Source organism: Lissotriton vulgaris, chromosome 3_1, assembly GCF_964263255.1.
Source record: "Lissotriton vulgaris chromosome 3_1, aLisVul1.2, whole genome shotgun sequence".
NCBI classification, from domain to species: Eukaryota; Metazoa; Chordata; class Amphibia; order Caudata; family Salamandridae; genus Lissotriton; species Lissotriton vulgaris.
In genome coordinates, this window is record NC_141689.1 from 1,689,810,035 (window position 1) to 1,689,829,506 (window position 19,472).

General features: G+C 41.9%; 1 protein-coding gene across 1 annotated transcript; it reads left to right on the forward strand.

Moving 5' to 3' along the window:
* Positions 1-625: 625 nt before the first annotated feature.
* Positions 626-13,536, forward strand: LOC147728351 (uncharacterized). The gene is made up of 2 exons (XM_086963782.1): positions 626-710; positions 12,929-13,536. Exons 1-2 carry the CDS (start codon positions 626-628, stop codon positions 13,534-13,536), a joined length of 693 nt encoding a protein of 230 aa, XP_086819908.1.
* Positions 13,537-19,472: the final 5,936 nt, after the last annotated feature.

The following is a 19,472-nucleotide window of genomic DNA, read 5'->3' on the forward strand; positions in this document are numbered from 1 at the left end:
TTACCCTGAACACATTGAACACATCATTAAGGAAGCTCAAACTCGAGTGTCAAAAATCACAAGACAAGAAAGTCTGACTAGAACTCTTACAAACACAGAGCAACGCATGGTACTTGTCTCCAAATATTCCACAGCGAGCTTGGCCTACAAAAGAATCATACTTCAACATTGGCCCATATTACAAATGGAACCCGACTTTCGGGACATGTTTCAAAGTCCTCCTTTGTTTGCCTACACCAGGAGTAAAAATATCAAAGAAATCCTTTCCAAACCCACTCCTACATCTAAACATTATAAAGGAACTCAACCTTGTCTTAATTGTAGCCAATGCAATTGTATAATTAAGGGCAATACCATCAGACACCCTATGAAGGGACACGCAATTCAACTTCAAGTCAATGCCACTTGTGACACGGCCAACCTAATTTACGCTCTGAAGTGCCCCTGCGGTAAATTATACGTTGGAAAAACTGAATGCAAAATCAAGACGCGTTTGAACGAACATAAATCGAACATACGCTTTAAACAGGAGAAATCAAACATTGCCACACACTTTTCTGAAGCTCGCCATTCCATTGCGCAACTCCAATTCATTATCTTGGAAACCATTACCCCTAAAGAAGGCATGGATAACCGCAAGACTCTCCTCAGAAGAGAACTCGAATGGACCTACCATCTACAGACTCTTAAACCATTTGGTCTCAATAACCGTACTGAATATAGTTGTTACTTATAATTTTAATGTACATATTTGTATATATGTCCTGCATTGCTCTTTGAATTATTCACCCCTTGGACCTTTTCTTACCCTATCTCACTTAACTATCCCATAGTCACTCACATACACCGCTATAACATGGCGCTTCTTTAACTTTGTTAACCCTACCCACACTGTAGTCCTTTGTTTATTTTTCAACCTTGCGCGATCTTCATATCCCACAACACACCCTTCTGAAATCGTCACAACGCTGCACATTTGCCCTGACTCGTTGAGGTAATGGTTGCCACCATCTTCGATACTAAGTACGTTTTGCCCCGCAATTATCCGCAGCTTTATGCGTAAGCGCTCGTATTTTTAAACCGCGTCTTTCACTCGTTTAATATTTCAACCCTATGCACGTCCCGCATGTTGCTCTAAACCCAGCCACGTTTCTCATCACCATAGTATAGCTCACATCCCGGCACAAACCAGTACTTATTATTCCCAACACTGAGCACCATTCACACTTCATGTATCACGCTCGTACCATTGTGACCCTTTATTCCGTTCGTCTTCCTTTCAGCTCTCCGTGAAAAAGAGCTATCCGCCCGAAATGCATTGGAGTAGTTTAATCGCATCATGACAATCTTAACGAGTTAAACATTGGAATGATATGAAGTAAATATCTTTGAATCTTCTTTCAATGAACATTGTTTCAAAAAAATAAACCACACCTTGAACAGCCTTTTTGAATCATGGATATGATCATGTATGGTGTGCCTCACTTGGGGATGTATTAGCACTCCATGCGTACACTACTTGCTTGTATTATTCACGTGTTCTGACGGAAACACCACCCACGAGCAGCACCCTAAACTTTTTGAACTTCCAAATAAACCGCATTAACAAATCCTATTCTAAAAACAGCAGTGCACCACCCACATCTCATCTCTAATTTTCTTAGACATTTTAATCTATCACCTCCTATTACATTCGGAGGGACTGCACCTATTGCAAAGTAGGTGAAACCTCCTAAATGACTGTTGTGATGTTTTGCAAAGTGGCGAGCTACCGGGTAAGTTTTGTCAATATTCTTAATGGCTCGCAAATGTTGTAACACCCTTTTGTGCACAGGTAAAATTGTGCTCACCACATAGTTTAATTTACATGGACAACTCAAAACGTAAACGGCAAAATCAGTTTTACAATCGAACTGTCCTTTGATGTTTCTTTCTATGTTTGAGCAACCTGTCACATATTTCGTCATGTTCTTTCCATGCCAACACGCTTTGCACTTAAAGCACTTAGTAAACCCATCTTTCTTACAGAGCCAAGTTTTCATAGGCCTAGCTGCTTTCCTTTTAGGTGCCATGTTACTCATCGACATCTGTTTGAATGACCTTGCTTTTCTGACAGTGATCAAAGGTTTGACTGACATGATTTGCCCTAATACAGGATCATTACGGATTACGTGCCAGTGTTTCGTTTTTCCTCACTTGTCCATGCTGTCTATTGTGCATTGTTATCATTCTGCAATTACTCACCCCTGCTTGGTTATTTCTCTTAGCACATTTTTTTGGGTTATTAAATAGCACTGCCTCTCTGGTTTTCCCTCTAGTTTTGTGAATAGCTGTTTGTAAACACTCATCTCCATAGCCCCTTGATCTAAAACGAGAGTGTAGAGTTCTCATTTCTTTTTCCCTCACTTCAGGTTCACTACAGTTGCGTACTGTTCTCAAACATTCCCCACAGGGGATACTTCTAATTAAATTCTGGGGGTGAAAACTAGAAGCATGGAGCAGGGTGTTTCCTGCTGTTGGTTTACGAAACATTTTCGTGTGCAAAGTCTAATTTTTTACATATATGGGCAAGTCTAGGAAATTGACCTCTGTATCACTTACAGTAGAGGTGAAATTTAAGTTCAGGTCATTATTCTGGAGTTTGTATATGAAATCATTAACTGAGGCTTCAGTGCTTTTCCATATCAAAAATAAGTTGTCAATATAACAACACCAGTGCACAATGTTTTTTGTTTCACTCTGTATGGTACTGCTTCCGGACCACCTGCTCCTCCCACCAGCCCATATGCAAATTAGCATAGCTGGGGGTGAAGCAGGTGCCCATTGCTGTACCACACAGCTGATGAAAAAATTCACCATTGAAAAGAAAAAAGTTGTTTTTAAGGCTTGTATCTACCATTGATGTTATCATTTGGGTGTGCGACCATAATGATATTGGTCTTGTGCCTAGATAGTACTTAACTGCATTAAGGCCATCCTCATGCCTAATGCTTGTATACAATGTCGATACATCAATTGTCACAAGTAACATATCTTGCTCCCAAGGCATGCCATAAATACCCTTCAAAAAATCTCCCATATCCTGAATAAAGGAGGGCAATGATTTTACCATTGGGTTTAGGAAGGAGTCGACAAATGTTGATGTATTCTCTAGTGCACTACCTATTGCCGAGATAATTGGTCTACCCGGAGGGTTGTTAATATCTTTGTGCACTTTAGGTAATAAATAAAATGCCGGCGTAATAGACTTTTTGATTTGTAAAAACAGCAACTCTTCATTGGACAATAAACCTTTTGCATACCAATCTTGTAATTGTACATTAAAGACATCATGGCTATTAGTCATCTTGCCAACATCACCTCTAACATAATTATCCCTGTTGTCTAGCTGCTTTTATGCCTCATCTAGATATTTTTGTCTCCCCCACAGGACTACATTTCCCCTTTGTCTGCATTTTGTACCACACAATCTTCATGTATTGAACGTTTCTTAATAAGATTCATACCCTGTTTCTGCTATTGTGACCATTTTTTGTATTTTGCACCAGTACATTTTTCCAAATTCTTCAGATCGTTTACAACCAATTCAATAAACAATTCAACTGAATCTTTTGTAGTCATTGGGACAAACTTTGAGCGTGGTCTAAAGTTCGTGGCTTAACCTTCATTAATATTAATGCCCTGTTCCATTGCGATGTTTTCAATTAGAGCCAATTCATCAAGTTCAGTATTTTAATTGTCATGATCTTCTGCACCCATTTGTTCACAGTCCCTCATTAGATCCATGTCTTGCACCAATAAGTTGCTGTACTGTCCTTGAGTGGTCCTACTCCTCGGTATACTGGGCGCTTTATATCTGGTTAGATTTAGTGCAAAATATTTTAGCATACGTGTATATTTAAATGTGTTGATTCTTGTGGATACATAATCAAATTCAAGAAGTGAACAATAAGAAAGTCCTAAGTGTAGAATATTTTTCTCTTCCTCAGACAAGTTAATCAATGTTAGGTTAATTATGTCCATTTGTTTTTTATCATCTAGGTTGCTGGTTATTTCTTCTTGTTCTTTCCTTCTCCACTGTTGTTTCGTTGCCCCCTTCCGCCTCTGTTCCCTTTGCCTCTTCCTCTTCCTGGACCTGCGTAATTTGTCACAGTTCTTGGGCGGAGATTGAAACTCCTTTCGTCTTGAAAAAAACCAAATTCATCTATTACTGAAGGAATTTTGTTTCCCATAAACCCCATTGCACCTTCATCCGCTGATATTTGCACTTCTCAGATTTGCAGGCTACTTGAACCAGATTGCGTGCCATTTCTATTTTGCAGTCCCGCATTCATTTTCATTCTACGGACATTTTCAAATTTTTCGCAAAAGTATATATCTGGCCTCTTTCGTAATCTCCTTTATCGCACAGAAATTTTTCTGATTTTCTTTCTTTGATCGATATTTCCAATTTTCGTAGCTGCTCAAGCATGTCTTTTTTAAATTTAGAGATTAATTATTGATCTCCTTCTTTATCTAACATCACGATGATCTGTTCAATTTCTTCCAACATTTTAGCGTGATCGATCACAGCATATTTTATGAGAATCGCTAACATTCCGCGTGAAGATTCTATTGGGAATAACTTTGGCTTGTTTCTCAAAGAAGATGGCCCGCTCCGCTCCTTCCCCTCAATAGGACGATTAGACACGGCTACAGCCCGAACCGCTGAATGGAATTACACCAAATTTGGGAAAATGGTAGGGTCGGGTACGCAGTTCACGCTTTTGGTTAAATGGTGTAAATCCCTCCAGTAGTTCCCGAGAAAATCAAAAGAAAAAAATATATATATATATCTGGGCGGAGCCTAACCACACATCTCATTGTGAGATCCAATTGGCTGTCAGCACTTCATCCAAGAAGTGTTGGCAGCCATCTTGGGACCAATATACATGATAGCACCTCATTAAAAAGCATTGCAGTTAATAGAAGGTTTTAGGACTTTAGTTACATTATAAATCATTTGTTGATGGTACCATATGGCTGAGATACCCGCCACCCCCTCTCAACACACTCCCCAAGGATGGGAAACTGGAAACCGTTCTTGAACTTTTGGAAGTCGGGAAGGGAGTTACCCTTCCCGGCCGTATTTATTAAAATATGAAACAAAATTAAAACATTAAAATAACAGTTTCATAATATGTACAATTTCATTACCACATTGCGATGTTTGGCTAACCTTAACATATCCTCTAATACAAAGGTTCTCCTAGCCGAACTAACATCCTACAAAACATTTACTTGAAACTTTGAAATTGTACATCCTAACGTTTAAGGGCCAACGGCAAGGTCGTAACCGGTGTCAAGATCCCTAACCTAGACATATCCCCCTCCCTTGTGAGGGGCGGCACGGAGGCATACCTCAAGTGCAAATACCAATTTCCCTTGACTTGACGGGGGCCCCAGTAAAACTCGACGCCACTTAAAGGTCGTACGAGCTCGTGTGAGGTATCTAGAAGGTAGCGTAGACCCCCCCCACACCCCACACAACTTACCACATCTGCCGTCGCAGACGTCCTGGCCCCGGGAAATTCCCCAGGAGGGGGCTGTAACCCCTCCTACCCATGAAGGGGCCTTGACCGCCTTCCCTTTCCTTTCGGCGACCCATCCTTAGAAGGGACCGCCTCCCCGTTGAGGGGCCAATGGCCACCTCCCCCGAGCGCCCCCATCCATAATGGGTAACGCCCACTCATAGGGATCTTCCAATTAGTGCTCACCGATCATGACCTTACCGCCCGACCAAAATAAATACGACAAGCTAACTAAATACTAAATGACTATATCCAACCAACAGTAGCAACGACAACTTTATTCAAACACATGCGTACTGATGAACACTAACGCCGAATTACTTTATTCGCAAAACATAACACAAATCGACCATTCTTTATTGCATACTCAAGATCTTCACGATAATACCACAACCTGTAAACGAAAATCACAGTTATCCCTCAAACTTTATTAAAACCACTCGCTGTCTTCAGGGGCTGGTGGGTGGGTCAAAATTGGCTCTTCGTTCCGTCTCGAGCTCACGTGCAGCGAGGAGGTGCAGCTTCGGAGCACAGGAACAAGAGGATGCCCTCTGGTCTTGTTTCTCCTTTTATCCGTCTTCAGGGCGGGCGTAAACCCGCCCCTGCCTGCCCCAAGGGCGTGGCCAGCCGCGTTAGTGTCTAGGCCAACCCACTCGAGGGCGGGAAAAGGCGCGCCCCGGCTACGCCGCTTCGGGCATACCAGCCGAGGCTCGCCTCCCGCCCAAGATGGTTTCCCGGGGGGATCGTGGTACTCTGCCATACGTTCGGGGGGACCGATTGGTCGCCCCTTGCCATACTCATCTTAGGAATTGTGGTGTGTTCTAAGGTGATTTTACCCTGTGAAAAAGCCTTCTGCTGGGATATCATGAATCATGTTTGAAAGAAAACTATTATCTCATGCTTTTCCCACAGTTGTTTGGCAGGGGATCTATAATCTAAACTGAAAGCATATTTTCTGTAAATTCACATTATCTTTCTCAGTCATGTGAGAATGAAGTCTGGCATTCTCAGTAAAACATGTACATCCAACAAGGACAGAGACTGTCAGTTGATTCCTTTGTGTTCTACTGCAGCTTTCCAGAGTATTCTAAAGAACAACTAGAGTGCTAACAGTCCTACTTATTACAAAGGTATGGCTCACCTGAAGCCATCTTGATTGGAATAAAGTGGTAACTCTTAAAACATTTAATTTAAAAAGGAACACAATGAGGGGGTTCATTTTGCCATAGAAAGTATGATTAGTGCTTCAGAAAAAAAATTAGGGCACATTTTGAGTGACTTCTCAAATCCTCTTCTATTTCATTAACAAAATTCGGACATGCAGACTGAAACATGCACTTTCAATCCCAGCGCAGACTTCCCTGGTGAGCAGTGGCTTTACTACAGTGATCTAATAAGCAACTAGCGTGCTAACATTCTGAATATGTGGCAAATGTGTGGCACATTTGAATGCCTTCTTGATGGAATCAAAGTACATAACTGAAAGTATTTCCTACTGAGGAGACTGTAGTAAATGAGAAAATTAGGAAACTTCATAACAAATAAGTCTCCCAAGATGGCCACCAGAGACAAAAGAGCCCAAATGTAGTACAAATATCCCCCAGATGTAGCCAAGTATAGCCCAATGACAGAATTTCCTAGAGTGTTCTAAAGAACAACTAGAGCGCTAACAGTCTTACTTATGACAAAAGTATGGCACACCAGAAGTCATCTTGATTGGAATAAAGTGCTAACACTTAAAACATTTAATTTGCAAAGAAACAAAATGAGGGGGTTCATTTTGCCATAGAAATTATGATTAGTGCTGAAGAAAGAAAAATTAGGGCACATTTTGACTTCTCAAATCCTCTTCTATTTCACTAAAGAAATTCTGACATGCAGACTGAAACATTCATTTGAATACCAGCAGCAGACTTCCCTGGTGAGCAGTAGCTTTACTAGAGTGATCTAATGAGCAACTAGAGTGTTAACATTCAGAATTTATGGCAAATATGTGACACATCTGGATGCCTTCTTGATGGAACCAAAGTAAACAAGCATTGAAAATGCAATAGATCTCGCCCTCGTTTAAGTTTGTAAATGTTATTCTGTTTGTAATGAGGTGGCTTTTTAGCTTTTCTTTTATTAGTGTTTTTCGAACTTTCATGTAAATAACATGCATATGTATGCATATATGTATATGTATGCATGCATTTATATTTGTATTTATATAGATATGCAGATTATATATGTTTATATATGTGTATATATATATATATATATACATACATCTATATAAATGCATATGCATATATATGCATATATATATGTGTAAATGTGTGCATAGAGGTAGAGAGGTAGAGGTGTAGAGGTAGAGGTGTAGAGGTAGAGAGGTAGAGGTAGAGAGGTAGATGTAGAGAGGTACAGACTAGTAGAGAGAGAAGTAGAGAGAGGTAGAGAGTAGAGAGTGAGTAATAGAGAGTAGATAGTGAGTAGTAGAGGTAGTAGAGAGTAGTAGAGAGCAGTAGAGAGAGTAGCAGAGAGTGAGTAGTAGAGAATACTAGTGTGAATAGTAGAGTGAGTAGTAGAGAGTAGTAGAGAGTCAGTAGTAGAGAGTGAGTAGTAGAGAGCAGTAGAGAGTGAGTAGTAGAGAGTGAGTAGTTGAGAGTGAGTAGTAGAGAGTAGTAGAGAGTGAGTAGCAGAGAGAGAGAATAGTGGAGTAGTAGAGAGTGAGTAGTAGACAGTAGTAGAGGGAGAGTAGTAGACAGTGAGTAATAGAGAGTAGTAGAGAGTGAGTATTAGAGAGTGAGTAGTAGAGTGAGTGGTAGAGTGAGTAGTAGAGAGTGAGTAGTAGAGAGTAGTAGAGAGAGAGTAGTAGAGAGTGAGTAGTAGAGAGTAGTAGAGAGTGAGAAGTTACGAGTGAGTAGTAGAGAGTAGTAGAGAGTGAGAAGTAAAGAGTGATTAGTAGAGAGAGAGTAGTTGAGAGTGAGTAGTAGAGAGTAGAGAGTAGTAGAGAGTGAGTAGTAGAGAGTAGTAGATAGTGAGTAGTAGGGAGTGAGTAGTAGAGAGAGAGTAGCAGAGAGTAGTAGAGTAGTAGAGAATGAGTAGTAGAGAGTGAGTATTAGAGAGTAGTGGAGTAGTAGAGAGTGAGAAATAGAGAGTAGTGGAGAATATTCCAAAGTTTGGCACAGCACCACTTGCACAAGTCCAATCAAATCATATCGCTTAGAATCCTTATTGAAGCGCTCAATCTTGGTTTATATTCAAATGCTTTTATTTTCCTTAAGTTTATATTACCACAGCCAGCTGACGCGTTTCGTTATGTACAACAGAACTTCTTCAGGGCGTGAGTAGTAGATTTATATATCCACTCATTCTTCAATGCAAAGTACTGTATTTATAATAATTTAAATATCAAAGCAAACCACATTCACTGGATGATGTCATCCGTGATGTCATCAGTGATGTCATTTGAGATGTCATCAGTGATGTCATCAGTGATGTCACTGACCATGTCATGAATGATGTAATGTGTGACATCATCAGCAGTGGATTGCGGGCGCGCTAGTTATAGTGAATACAACTAACTATAACGGGGGAATTTCAATGGTTTTATGCGAGTAAAACTTCCTGCTAACTATAACTGGTGTGAAACCTATGGTTTTTTCAGTGAATTTAATAGGTTTTTTAAATGCTAATTGCTAACTATATCTGGTGTGAAACCTATGGTTTTTTTCAGTGAATATATATGTATATATATATATATATATATACATATATATATATATATATATATATATATATATATATATATATATATATATATATATATATATATATATATATATATATATATATATATATATATATATGTATATATATATGCTACGGTGTATTGAAGAATGAGTGAGTGTATAAATGTCTGAATGGACAACTTTAGTAGGTGTGTAACTGACTGTATAAGTGAGTGATTAATTATGTCTTGAATGCATGGGTTAGTGACTAAACTGTGTGAATGTATACATCTGTCTGCCTGCTAGTGTGTAAACGGCTGCATGGGTTGGTGAGTAGCTCCATGAATGTCTGTATGGGTTATTGATTGGTTGTCTGAGTATCTGTATGGGTGCCTGAGTGTCTGTGTGGGTGGATGGGGGTGTGTGACTCTGTGCATAGATATGTGAATGGGTGATTCACTGGGTGTGTGGGTTCAAGAGTGCATCTGTGAAGGGCTTTATGAGTGGGTGAGTATGTGTAAGGTGGATTGGTGAGTGAAGGAATATCTCAGTGGTACATGCGTGAGTAATTGCATTTGTGAAATGCAGTATATGTGAGTGTTGGAGTATATAAATTACTATATGTGAGAGTGAGTGATTGTGAGAGTGGCTGTCTGGATGAGTGTGTGCTTGTATCAGTGATTGTATAAGAGAGTAAGTATGTGTTGCTATCTGTATGAATAAGTGAGGTGGTCTGTATATAACTGTATAGATGAGTAAATGCAGTGTGATTGATTCTTTACTTGATTGACTAGGTGTGTGTGTAACTCTATGGATGAGTGGTGGTGTGTGAGTGTCTGTATAGGTGTATGAGTGCCTATGATAGTACAGTATTGATGAGTGACAGCATTTCATGAGTGACTGTATGGGTGAATGAGTGTATATATGTGTAGACCTAGAATCAGTGAGCGGGTATGTAGTAACTGGTATTGGTGAGTATATGGTTTCGGAAATGGTAGTCTGTATTTTAGAGTGGGAGTCTCAAAGGTTATATCAGGGTAAGAGGAGGTACATCAGATTTTTTCATGTGGATGATGTCATCAGTGATATCATTTGAGATGTCATCAGTGATGTCACTGACCATGTTATGAATGATGTAATATGTGACGTCATCAGCAGTGTATTGTGGGGCACGGGATTTAGTGGGTTTAACTAATTATAAGAGCCAAATTTCTCTGGTTTTGTACTAATGAAATGTCCAACTAACTATAACCTCCCTGAAACCTGTGTTTTTTTGAGGAATTTCTAAGGTTTTTACATTCAGGCTGACAGGTCTAACAGCCAGTTATCTGAAAGGTTTTTTAACGCTAATTTCTAACTATAACATCCTAACTATGCCTACAGAGGTAGGACATGTGAAGAAAGAGGAAGAAAGGCGCCGAAAGAAACAAGAGAAATGCAGAAAGAAGCAACAGAATTCCAGAAAGACTAGGAAAAGTGCAGAAAGAAGCAAGAGATAATCAGAATGAAGTAAAAGAGGTGCAGAAAGAGGCCTTGTTGCAAAGTCATCCCGTGCCCCCAACTTTTGCTGACTGGTACTGGTGGTAACTGGCATTGACTAACTAGGCCCTGAGCCATTCATATGCTGAAAGACACTTAGAATACAGTGAAAATACCTACATAGACTAGAGTACACTATGGGTTGGGGTATCCCTTTGATTGACATGACCTAACCTTTTTATCAAGCAAGAGTCCTAATTACTTAAAGCAGGAGTCCACAACTAGAGAAAACCCATCACAAGTTAGTTCAGACAGACGTTCCTCATTTGTTTTCAGATAACTGGCTGTTAGACCTGTCAGCCTGAAGGTAATCTTCCCTCAAACCTTTTGCCTTCCTCCTGTACTTTTGGTGGTCTTGTTTTTGCCAGTCTTATGATGCTGTGCACGTTACCACTGCTACAACAGTGCTAAAGTGCTTTGCTCTCTCATCATCACATGGTAAAAATGAACTACACCCAATTGGCAGATTTAATTTACTTCTGCTTCCCTAGTAAAGTGGTACCACCTGTGCTCAGGGCCTGTATATTAAATGCTACTGGTGGGCCCGCGGCACTGATTGTGCCACACGCTTAAGTAGCACTGTCTCAGTTCTGCCAGTGTAGACTGCGTATTCAGTTTTAAACTACTGTTTGTACCTGGCAAAACAATTCGTTTGGAAGGCCCATACCTTCATTTTTGATACATACAGGTCACCCCCATGGTAATCATTGGACAGCCCAGAAGTCAGGATGCAGTGTATTTAAAAAGGAGGACATGTAGCTTTGAGTTTTACATGTCCTACTAGTGGAAAACTCTAAAATGTGTTTTTCACTACTGCAAGGCCTACCTCTACCTTAGGATAACATTAGAGTTACCTTACTATCTGTAATTTACACATAGGCACAGGTAAATAGTTCATTTTTGGAGTCTTTAGAATGGTATTGAAAAATCATCCCTTGTGTTAAAGTTATATTTCAAATTACAAATGCCACTTTTAGAAAGCTGGCATTTTCCTGCCTTAGCCGTAGTGCTTAATTGAGTCTGTGGTTTCCAGTGCTCAGCACCAGCATTTAATCACCAATATCAGCGATTTTTGGAGCACCAGCTAAAGACACATTCATTCACGGGGAGATTAATTGATTTGTCCAGAATCACAGGATGTTGAGCCGATGCCGGGACTCAACCTGGTTCCCCAGCTCTGAAGTAGACCGCTCTGGTCATTACATCACATTCTCTCCCCACTTTCATGGTTAGAAGTTGGTTCTCTTTTAGTCGGCGCTAACAGGCGAAATGACATGGAGGCTCCTATTATGCAGCCTTTTTTGCTTTATTCTCTCAGCAGCTAAGCAAGAACTACATTTCCCAGAAAATGAGGACAAAAGAAACTGCAAAATGATATCATAACACACACACCATCAAGATGTTTAATACAACAATAATTATGTTAACTGCGAACAGTAAGTCCTCCTGGGATGTATTTTAACAATTTTTAACTTTTAACCTTTGTATATGTTTTTATGTATTTTAAAAGATTCATCCTGTATGTACTTTTATGGATTTTCAGAATCCGAATAAAGATCATTTCATTCATTCAGTAAGTCCTCATTTCTTGCTGCTCACAGTCAAGATATGTATATTTATTCTGTTTCCCTCATTCAATTTTGTTGATTTGCGTTTCATATTTATGTTTCTGTTTGATTTTATGACTCTTTAAGTGCCATCAGATTCCCTTTATTTCTGTGTGCGTCTTGCTCACTTGGGCACAGTTGTTACACCATTGAGAGGAGCTCCTGTCAACTGTCCCCGTAGTGTGTGCTCAGCCCATTCAGCACTCCTCGTTTTATTGTTTTTTTGCCCAATTCATGTTCAGCGGCTTCCTCAGTTGCTTCTGCCCAATTCAAATTCAGCGGAAGGTTTCTCTCACGATGCTGAGATGTTGTCTGAACTCTGCTTTTGTGGTGTGGCATCTCCTAAGTCACTGCCTATTTTTCCTGTGAGTTCTGCCTTCCAGACACTCCCCCAGTTTACTCCCCTTTTATTTTTACATATATTAACCTTTTATATGCTTATTTGTTTTTTGTTTTTTGTTAGTATTTCCCTTTAGGGGCTGTGTATATTTTATTTCAGCATGTCTGAAGAGGGATTCCAAAAAATTCAAGAATAACTTGAAATCTTTTATTAAAAACTCTGTTCAACAAGCCATTTCACGTTCAATGTTAGATGTTTCACAGAATGTTGAGTCATCTTTGTCCAAGATGCTGGCTTCTTCTCATGAAGGGTCTTCTGTTAAAAATCCAAAACACCCTGCTCCCTCCGGTTCATCTGAGGGTATTTCTATAAGAGTTGACCTTCCCACCCAAGAGGTATCAAAAGTGGGTCCTCCCTCCTCCCCTTTCGTTATTTCCCATTTAAGGGATACTGATGACGATGATGATGTTGATATTGTGGATGTCTCAGACTTTTTGGATGGATCTAATGATCCTTTTGCTCATGTGCCGCTGGAGAAAAGGTGTAAAATTTCTCCTGTTGACAGTAGTGTGTTTCACCCTGAGTTTCAAGATTTGGTAGACAATTCTGGGGAACCTATGTTCCATCCCTCTCTTATTCATCACCCTAACTCTACTGAGTGGTTCCCTACTGAACATGCAGCAGAATATGTTTCTTTTTACTTATGTAATTCACTTGATAAGCCCACATGGAATAAACTCAAATCTGAGTATCCTCGTCCTCAGTGATGTCACTCACCATGTCATGATTGATGTAATATGTGACATCATCAGCAGTGGATTGCGGGCACGCGAGTTATAGTGAGTACAACTAACTATAACTGGGGAATTTTTATGGTTTTGTATGACTGAAATGTACAGCTAACTATAACTGGTGTAAAACCTATGGTTTTTTCAGTGAATTTCTAAGGTTCTTTGAATGCAAATTCCTAACTATAACTTGTGTCAAACCTATGGTTTATTCAGTGAATTTCTAAGGTTTTGTAAATGCTAATTTCTAACCATAACGTGTTTTAAACCTATTTTTTATTCAGTGAATTTGCAAGTTTTCTTAATTCTAATTTCTAACTATGACGTGCGCGATACCTAAGGTTTTTTTCTGTAAATTTACAACATTTTTAAATGCTAATTCTTAACTATTATGTGTGTGAAAATGATATATAATGTATACAAAGTGCATGGTTTCATGTCTCTTGATATACGATGGCCGTTGGCACTGATGTCCAACAATCCTTTTACGAAAGTACGGTGCACATTATATAAAATATGATTATAAAAAATTAAATATATTTAGGTGTTTTCGTAGATAATAATGAAATAATAATAATAATATAAAAAATTGTTTTTCCCTCCCAAAAAAGGTTTTTTTTTGCCCGTCTGGGTTCTTTTGAGACCCCCTGAGAAGGTTCAGGGGGTCAGGGGGTCTCTAGCTTGCCTCCTTTTCATGTTTTGTAACTTTCATGAAAATCAGTCAAAACGCCATTTTGAAGCAACGTGTGCGCGCACCTTGCAATTCTTTTTGAAAAAAAAGGGGTTTTTTTGCGCATTGGGGTTCTTTTGGGACCCCCTGAGAAGGTCTCGGGGTCAGGGTGTCTCTAGCTTGCCTCCTTTTCACGTTTTGTAACTTTTATGAAAATCGGGCAAAACGCCATTTTGAAGCGACGTGCGCGCCCGGGTGCGCGCACCAGGTGCGCGCACCCGAGCGCGCACGTCAAGTCATGTGACTCGAAAACAACACTTTTCATTGGTTCATAGTAGTTTCTGTCCTAGGATCTTCAAAAACCCCACCCACTTCCCTTACTATCTGTTTCACTCTCGTGGGAGAAGGAGCTTTTCCAGTTTCCTGAGAATTTTCAGAAATGGCAGAAAGACAGCATTCATCTTCTGATTCTGAGGAAGAATATCGCCTCCCTCCAAGAAAAGGGAAGGAATCATTCATTTGGACATTTTTTACTATACCGGAAGGGCTCAAAAAAGTGAATGCACCGAAAGTCACATGTACTATATGTGGCACTGTTCTCTCAAGGGGATACCATTCAAAAAAATACTCCTTCTCAATACACAAGATGATAAGGCATGTTAGACAAGTGCACCCTGTGCAATTTGCACAGGCATCAACAAGAGCCCTGGCCACACAAATGTCACCAGCTGTGGCCGATTCAGAAAAGGGGGTGGTGATGAACAGAGTGTCTGAATTAAACAGACCACTCTTACCCAGTCCAAAGATCAGGGCTTGATCCATCACCGTTATTTATCTCACTGCCCCATTGCAGCTCAGAACCTGGCTATATGCAAATCAGTCTGTCCCTGGCCCAGTGCATCATGGGAACAGGGCAGACTAAACTACCAAGCCAATTCTACACCAGAAAGGAAACAAGCTACCGGGGACCGGTTTCTGGCATTTCAGCCGTCTTCGGCCCGGCTTGCTTGAATCCTGATGGAGCAGTGAGAAAGGGACTCATGTCTGAGTATACCCTGCCACACCTATAGTGGCCAAAAACGATTCAGAAAAGGGGGTGGTGATGAACAGAGTGTCTGAATTAAACAGACCACTCTTACCCAGTCCAAAGATCAGGGCTTGATCCATCACCGTTATTTATCTCACTGCCCCATCCCAGCTCAGAACCTGGCTATATGCACATCAGTCTGTCCCTGGCCCAGTGCATCATGGGAACAGGGCAGACTAAACTACCAAGCCAATTCTTCACCAGAAAGGAAACAAGCTACCGGGGACCGGTTTCTGGCATTTCAGCCGTCTTCGGCCCGGCTTGCTTGAATCCTGATGGAGCAGTGAGAAAGGGACTCATGTCTGAGTATACCCTGCCACACCTATAGTGGCCAAAAACGATTCAGAAAAGGGGGTGGTGATGAACAGAGTGTCTGAATTAAACAGACCACTCTTACCCAGTCCAAAGATCAGGGCTTGATCCATCACCGTTATTTATCTCACTGCCCCATCCCAGCTCAGAACCTGGCTATATGCAAATCAGTCTGTCCCTGGCCCAGTGCATCATGGGAACAGGGCAGACTAAACTACCAAGCCAATTCTTCACCAGAAAGGAAACAAGCTACCGGGGACCGGTTTCTGGCATTTCAGCCGTCTTCGGCCCGGCTTGCTTGAATCCTGATGGAGCAGTGAGAAAGGGACTCATGTCTGAGTATACCCTGCCACACCTATAGTGGCCAAAAACGATTCAGAAAAGGGGGTGGTGATGAACAGAGTGTCTGAATTAAACAGACCACTCTTACCCAGTCCAAAGATCAGGGCTTGATCCATCACAGTTATTTATCTCACTGCCCCATCCCAGCTCAGAACCTGGCTATATGCAAATCAGTCTGTCCCTGGCCCAGTGCATCATGGGAACAGGGCAGACTAAACTACCAAGCCAATTCTTCACCAGAAAGGAAACAAGCTACCGGGGATCGGTTTCTGGCATTTCAGCCGTCTTCGGCCCGGCTTGCTTGAATCCTGATGGAGCAGTGAGAAAGGGACTCATGTCTGAGTATACCCTGCCACACCTATAGTGGCCAAAAACGATTCAGAAAAGGGGGTGGTGATGAACAGAGTGTCTGAATTAAACAGACCACTCTTACCCAGTCCAAAGATCAGGGCTTGATCCATCACCGTTATGTATCTCATTGCCCCATCCCAGCTCAGAACCTGGCTATATGCAAATCAGTCTGTCCCTGGCACAGTGCATCATGGGAACAGGGCAGACTAAACTACCAAGCCAATTCTTCACCAGAAAGGAAACAAGCTACCGGGGACCGGTTTCTGGCATTTCAGCCGTCTTCGGCCCGGCTTGCTTGAATCCTGATGGAGCAGTGAGAAAGGGACTCATGTCTGAGTATACCCTGCCACACCTATAGTGGCCAAAAACGATTCAGAAAAGGGGGTGGTGATGAACAGAGTATCTGAATTAAACAGACCACTCTTACCCAATCCAAAGATCAGGGCTTGATCCATCACCGTTATTTATCTCACTGCCCCATCCCAGCTCAGAACCTGGCTATATGCAAATCAGTCTGTCCCTGGCCCAGTGCATCATGGGAACAGGGCAGACTAAACTACCAAGCCAATTCTTCACCAGAAAGGAAACAAGCTACCGGGGACCGGTTTCTGGCATTTCAGCCGTCTTCGGCCCGGCTTGCTTGAATCCTGATGGAGCAGTGAGAAAGGGACTCATGTCTGAGTATACCCTGCCACACCTATAGTGGACAAAAACGATTCAGAAAAGGGGGTGGTGATGAACAGAGTGTCTGAATTAAACAGACCACTCTTACCCAGTCCAAAGATCAGGGCTTGATCCATCACCGTTATTTATCTCACTGCCCCATCCCAGCTCAGAACCTGGCTATATGCAAATCAGTCTGTCCCTGGCCAGTGCATCATGGGAACAGGGCAGACTAAACTACCAAGCCAATTCTTCACCAGAAAGGAAACAAGCTACCGGGGACCGGTTTTTGGCATTTCAGCCGTCTTCGGCCCGGCTTGCTTGAATCCTGATGGAGCAGTGAGAAAGGGACTCATGTCTGAGTATACCCTGCCACACCTATAGTGGCCAAAAACGATTCAGAAAAGGGGGTGATGATGAACAGAGTGTCTGAACTAAACAGACCACTCTTACCCAGTCCAAAGATCAGGGCTTGATCCATCACCGTTATTTATCTCACTGCCCCATCCCAGCTCAGAACCTGGCTATATGCAAATCAGTCTGTCCCTGGCACAGTGCATCATGGGAACAGGGCAGACTAAACTACCAAGCCAATTCTTCACCAGAAAGGAAACAAGCTACCGGGGACCGGTTTCTGGCATTTCAGCCGTCTTCGGCCCGGCTTGCTTGAATCCTGATGGAGCAGTGAGAAACGGACTCATGTCTGAGTATACCCTGCCACACCTATAGTGGCCAAAAACGATTCAGAAAAGGGGGTGGTGATGAACAGAGTGTCTGAATTAAACAGACCACTCTTACCCAGTCCAAAGATCAGGGCTTGATCCATCACCGTTATTTATCTCACTGCCCCATCCCAGCTCAGAACCTGGCTATATGCAGATCAGTCTGTCCCTGGCCCAGTGCATCATGGGAACAGGGCAGACTAAACTACCAAGCCAATTCTTCACCAGAAAGGAAACAAGCTACCGGGGACCGGTTTCTGGCATTTCAGCCGTCTTCGGCCCGGCTTGCTTGAATCCTGATGGAGCAGTGAGAAAGGGACTCATGTCTGAGTATACAGTGCAGTGAGCTAAAAAACTGTGTTGGATCTAGCCCTGATCTCTTGACTGGGTGAGAGCTTTCTGCTTAATTCGGAGACTCTGTCCCTCACCACCCCTTGTTGTAAATATTTTTGTCCACCCTAAGCGTGGAAGGGTATTCTCAGATGTGAGACCCTTGCTCATTGCACCATCAGGATTCAAGCAAACCGGGCCGAAGACGGCTGTAATGCCAGAAACCGGTCCCCGGGAGCTTGTTTCCTTCCCAGTGTAAGAATTGGCTTTTGTAGTTTGGTTTGCCCTGTTCCCATCATGCACTGGGACAGGAACAGACTAATTTGCATACAGCCAGGTTCTGAAACTGGGATGGTGCAGTGAGCTAAAAAACGGTGTTGGATCTAGCCCTGATCTCTTGACTGGGTGAGAGCTTTCTGCTTAATTCAGAGACTCTGTCCCTCACCACCCCTTGTTGTAAATATTTTTGTCCACCCTAAGCGTGGAAGGGTATTCTCAGATGTGAGACCCTTGCTCATTGCACCATCAGGTTTCAAGCAAACCGGGCCGAAGACGGCTGTAATGCCAGAAACCGGTCCCCGGGAGCTTGTTTCCTTCCCAGTGTAAGAATTGGCTTTTGTAGTCTGGTTTGCCCTGTTCCCATCATGCACTGGGACAGGAACAGACTAATTTGCATACAGCCAGGTTCTGAAACTGGGATGGTGCAGTGAGCTAAAAAACGGTGTTGGATCTAGCCCTGATCTCTTGACTGGGTGAGAGCTTTCTGCTTAATTCAGAGACTCTGTCCCTCACCACCCCTTGTTGTAAATAGTTTTTGTCCACCCTAAGCGTGGAAGGGTATTCTCAGATGTGAGACCCTTGCTCATTGCACCATCAGGATTCAAGCAAACCGGGCCGAAGACGGCTGTAATGCCAGAAACCGGTCCCCGGGAGCTTGTTTCCTTCCCAGTGTAAGAATTGGCTTTTGTAGTTTGGTTTGCCCTGTTCCCATCATGCACTGGGACAGGAACAGACTAATTTGCATACAGCCAGGTTCTGAAACTGGGATGGTGCAGTGAGCTAAAAAACGGTGTTGGATCTAGCCCTGATCTCTTGACTGGGTGAGAGCTTTCTGCTTAATTCAGAGACTCTGTCCCTCACCACCCCTTGTTGTAAATATACCAGCTGTGGCTAGCACATCATCGGCACAACCACCTGCATCTCCATCCACAGCAGAAATGGACTTAAGACCATTCTTAAGAAAAGTGCACGTGAGATGCAACAAGTACTTTGAAATTATTGTGTAGAAGAGCAGAGCCTCACTCTGATCGAGCGGAGAATTAATGAACACCAATGCTCCAAGAGAAGATGATTTTTTTTAAGTTTGGATTTATTTTGTTACTGTTGAACATTTTTGCAGTTGAAGATTCCCCTTCCAGTTTGAAAAAAAACAAAAAAT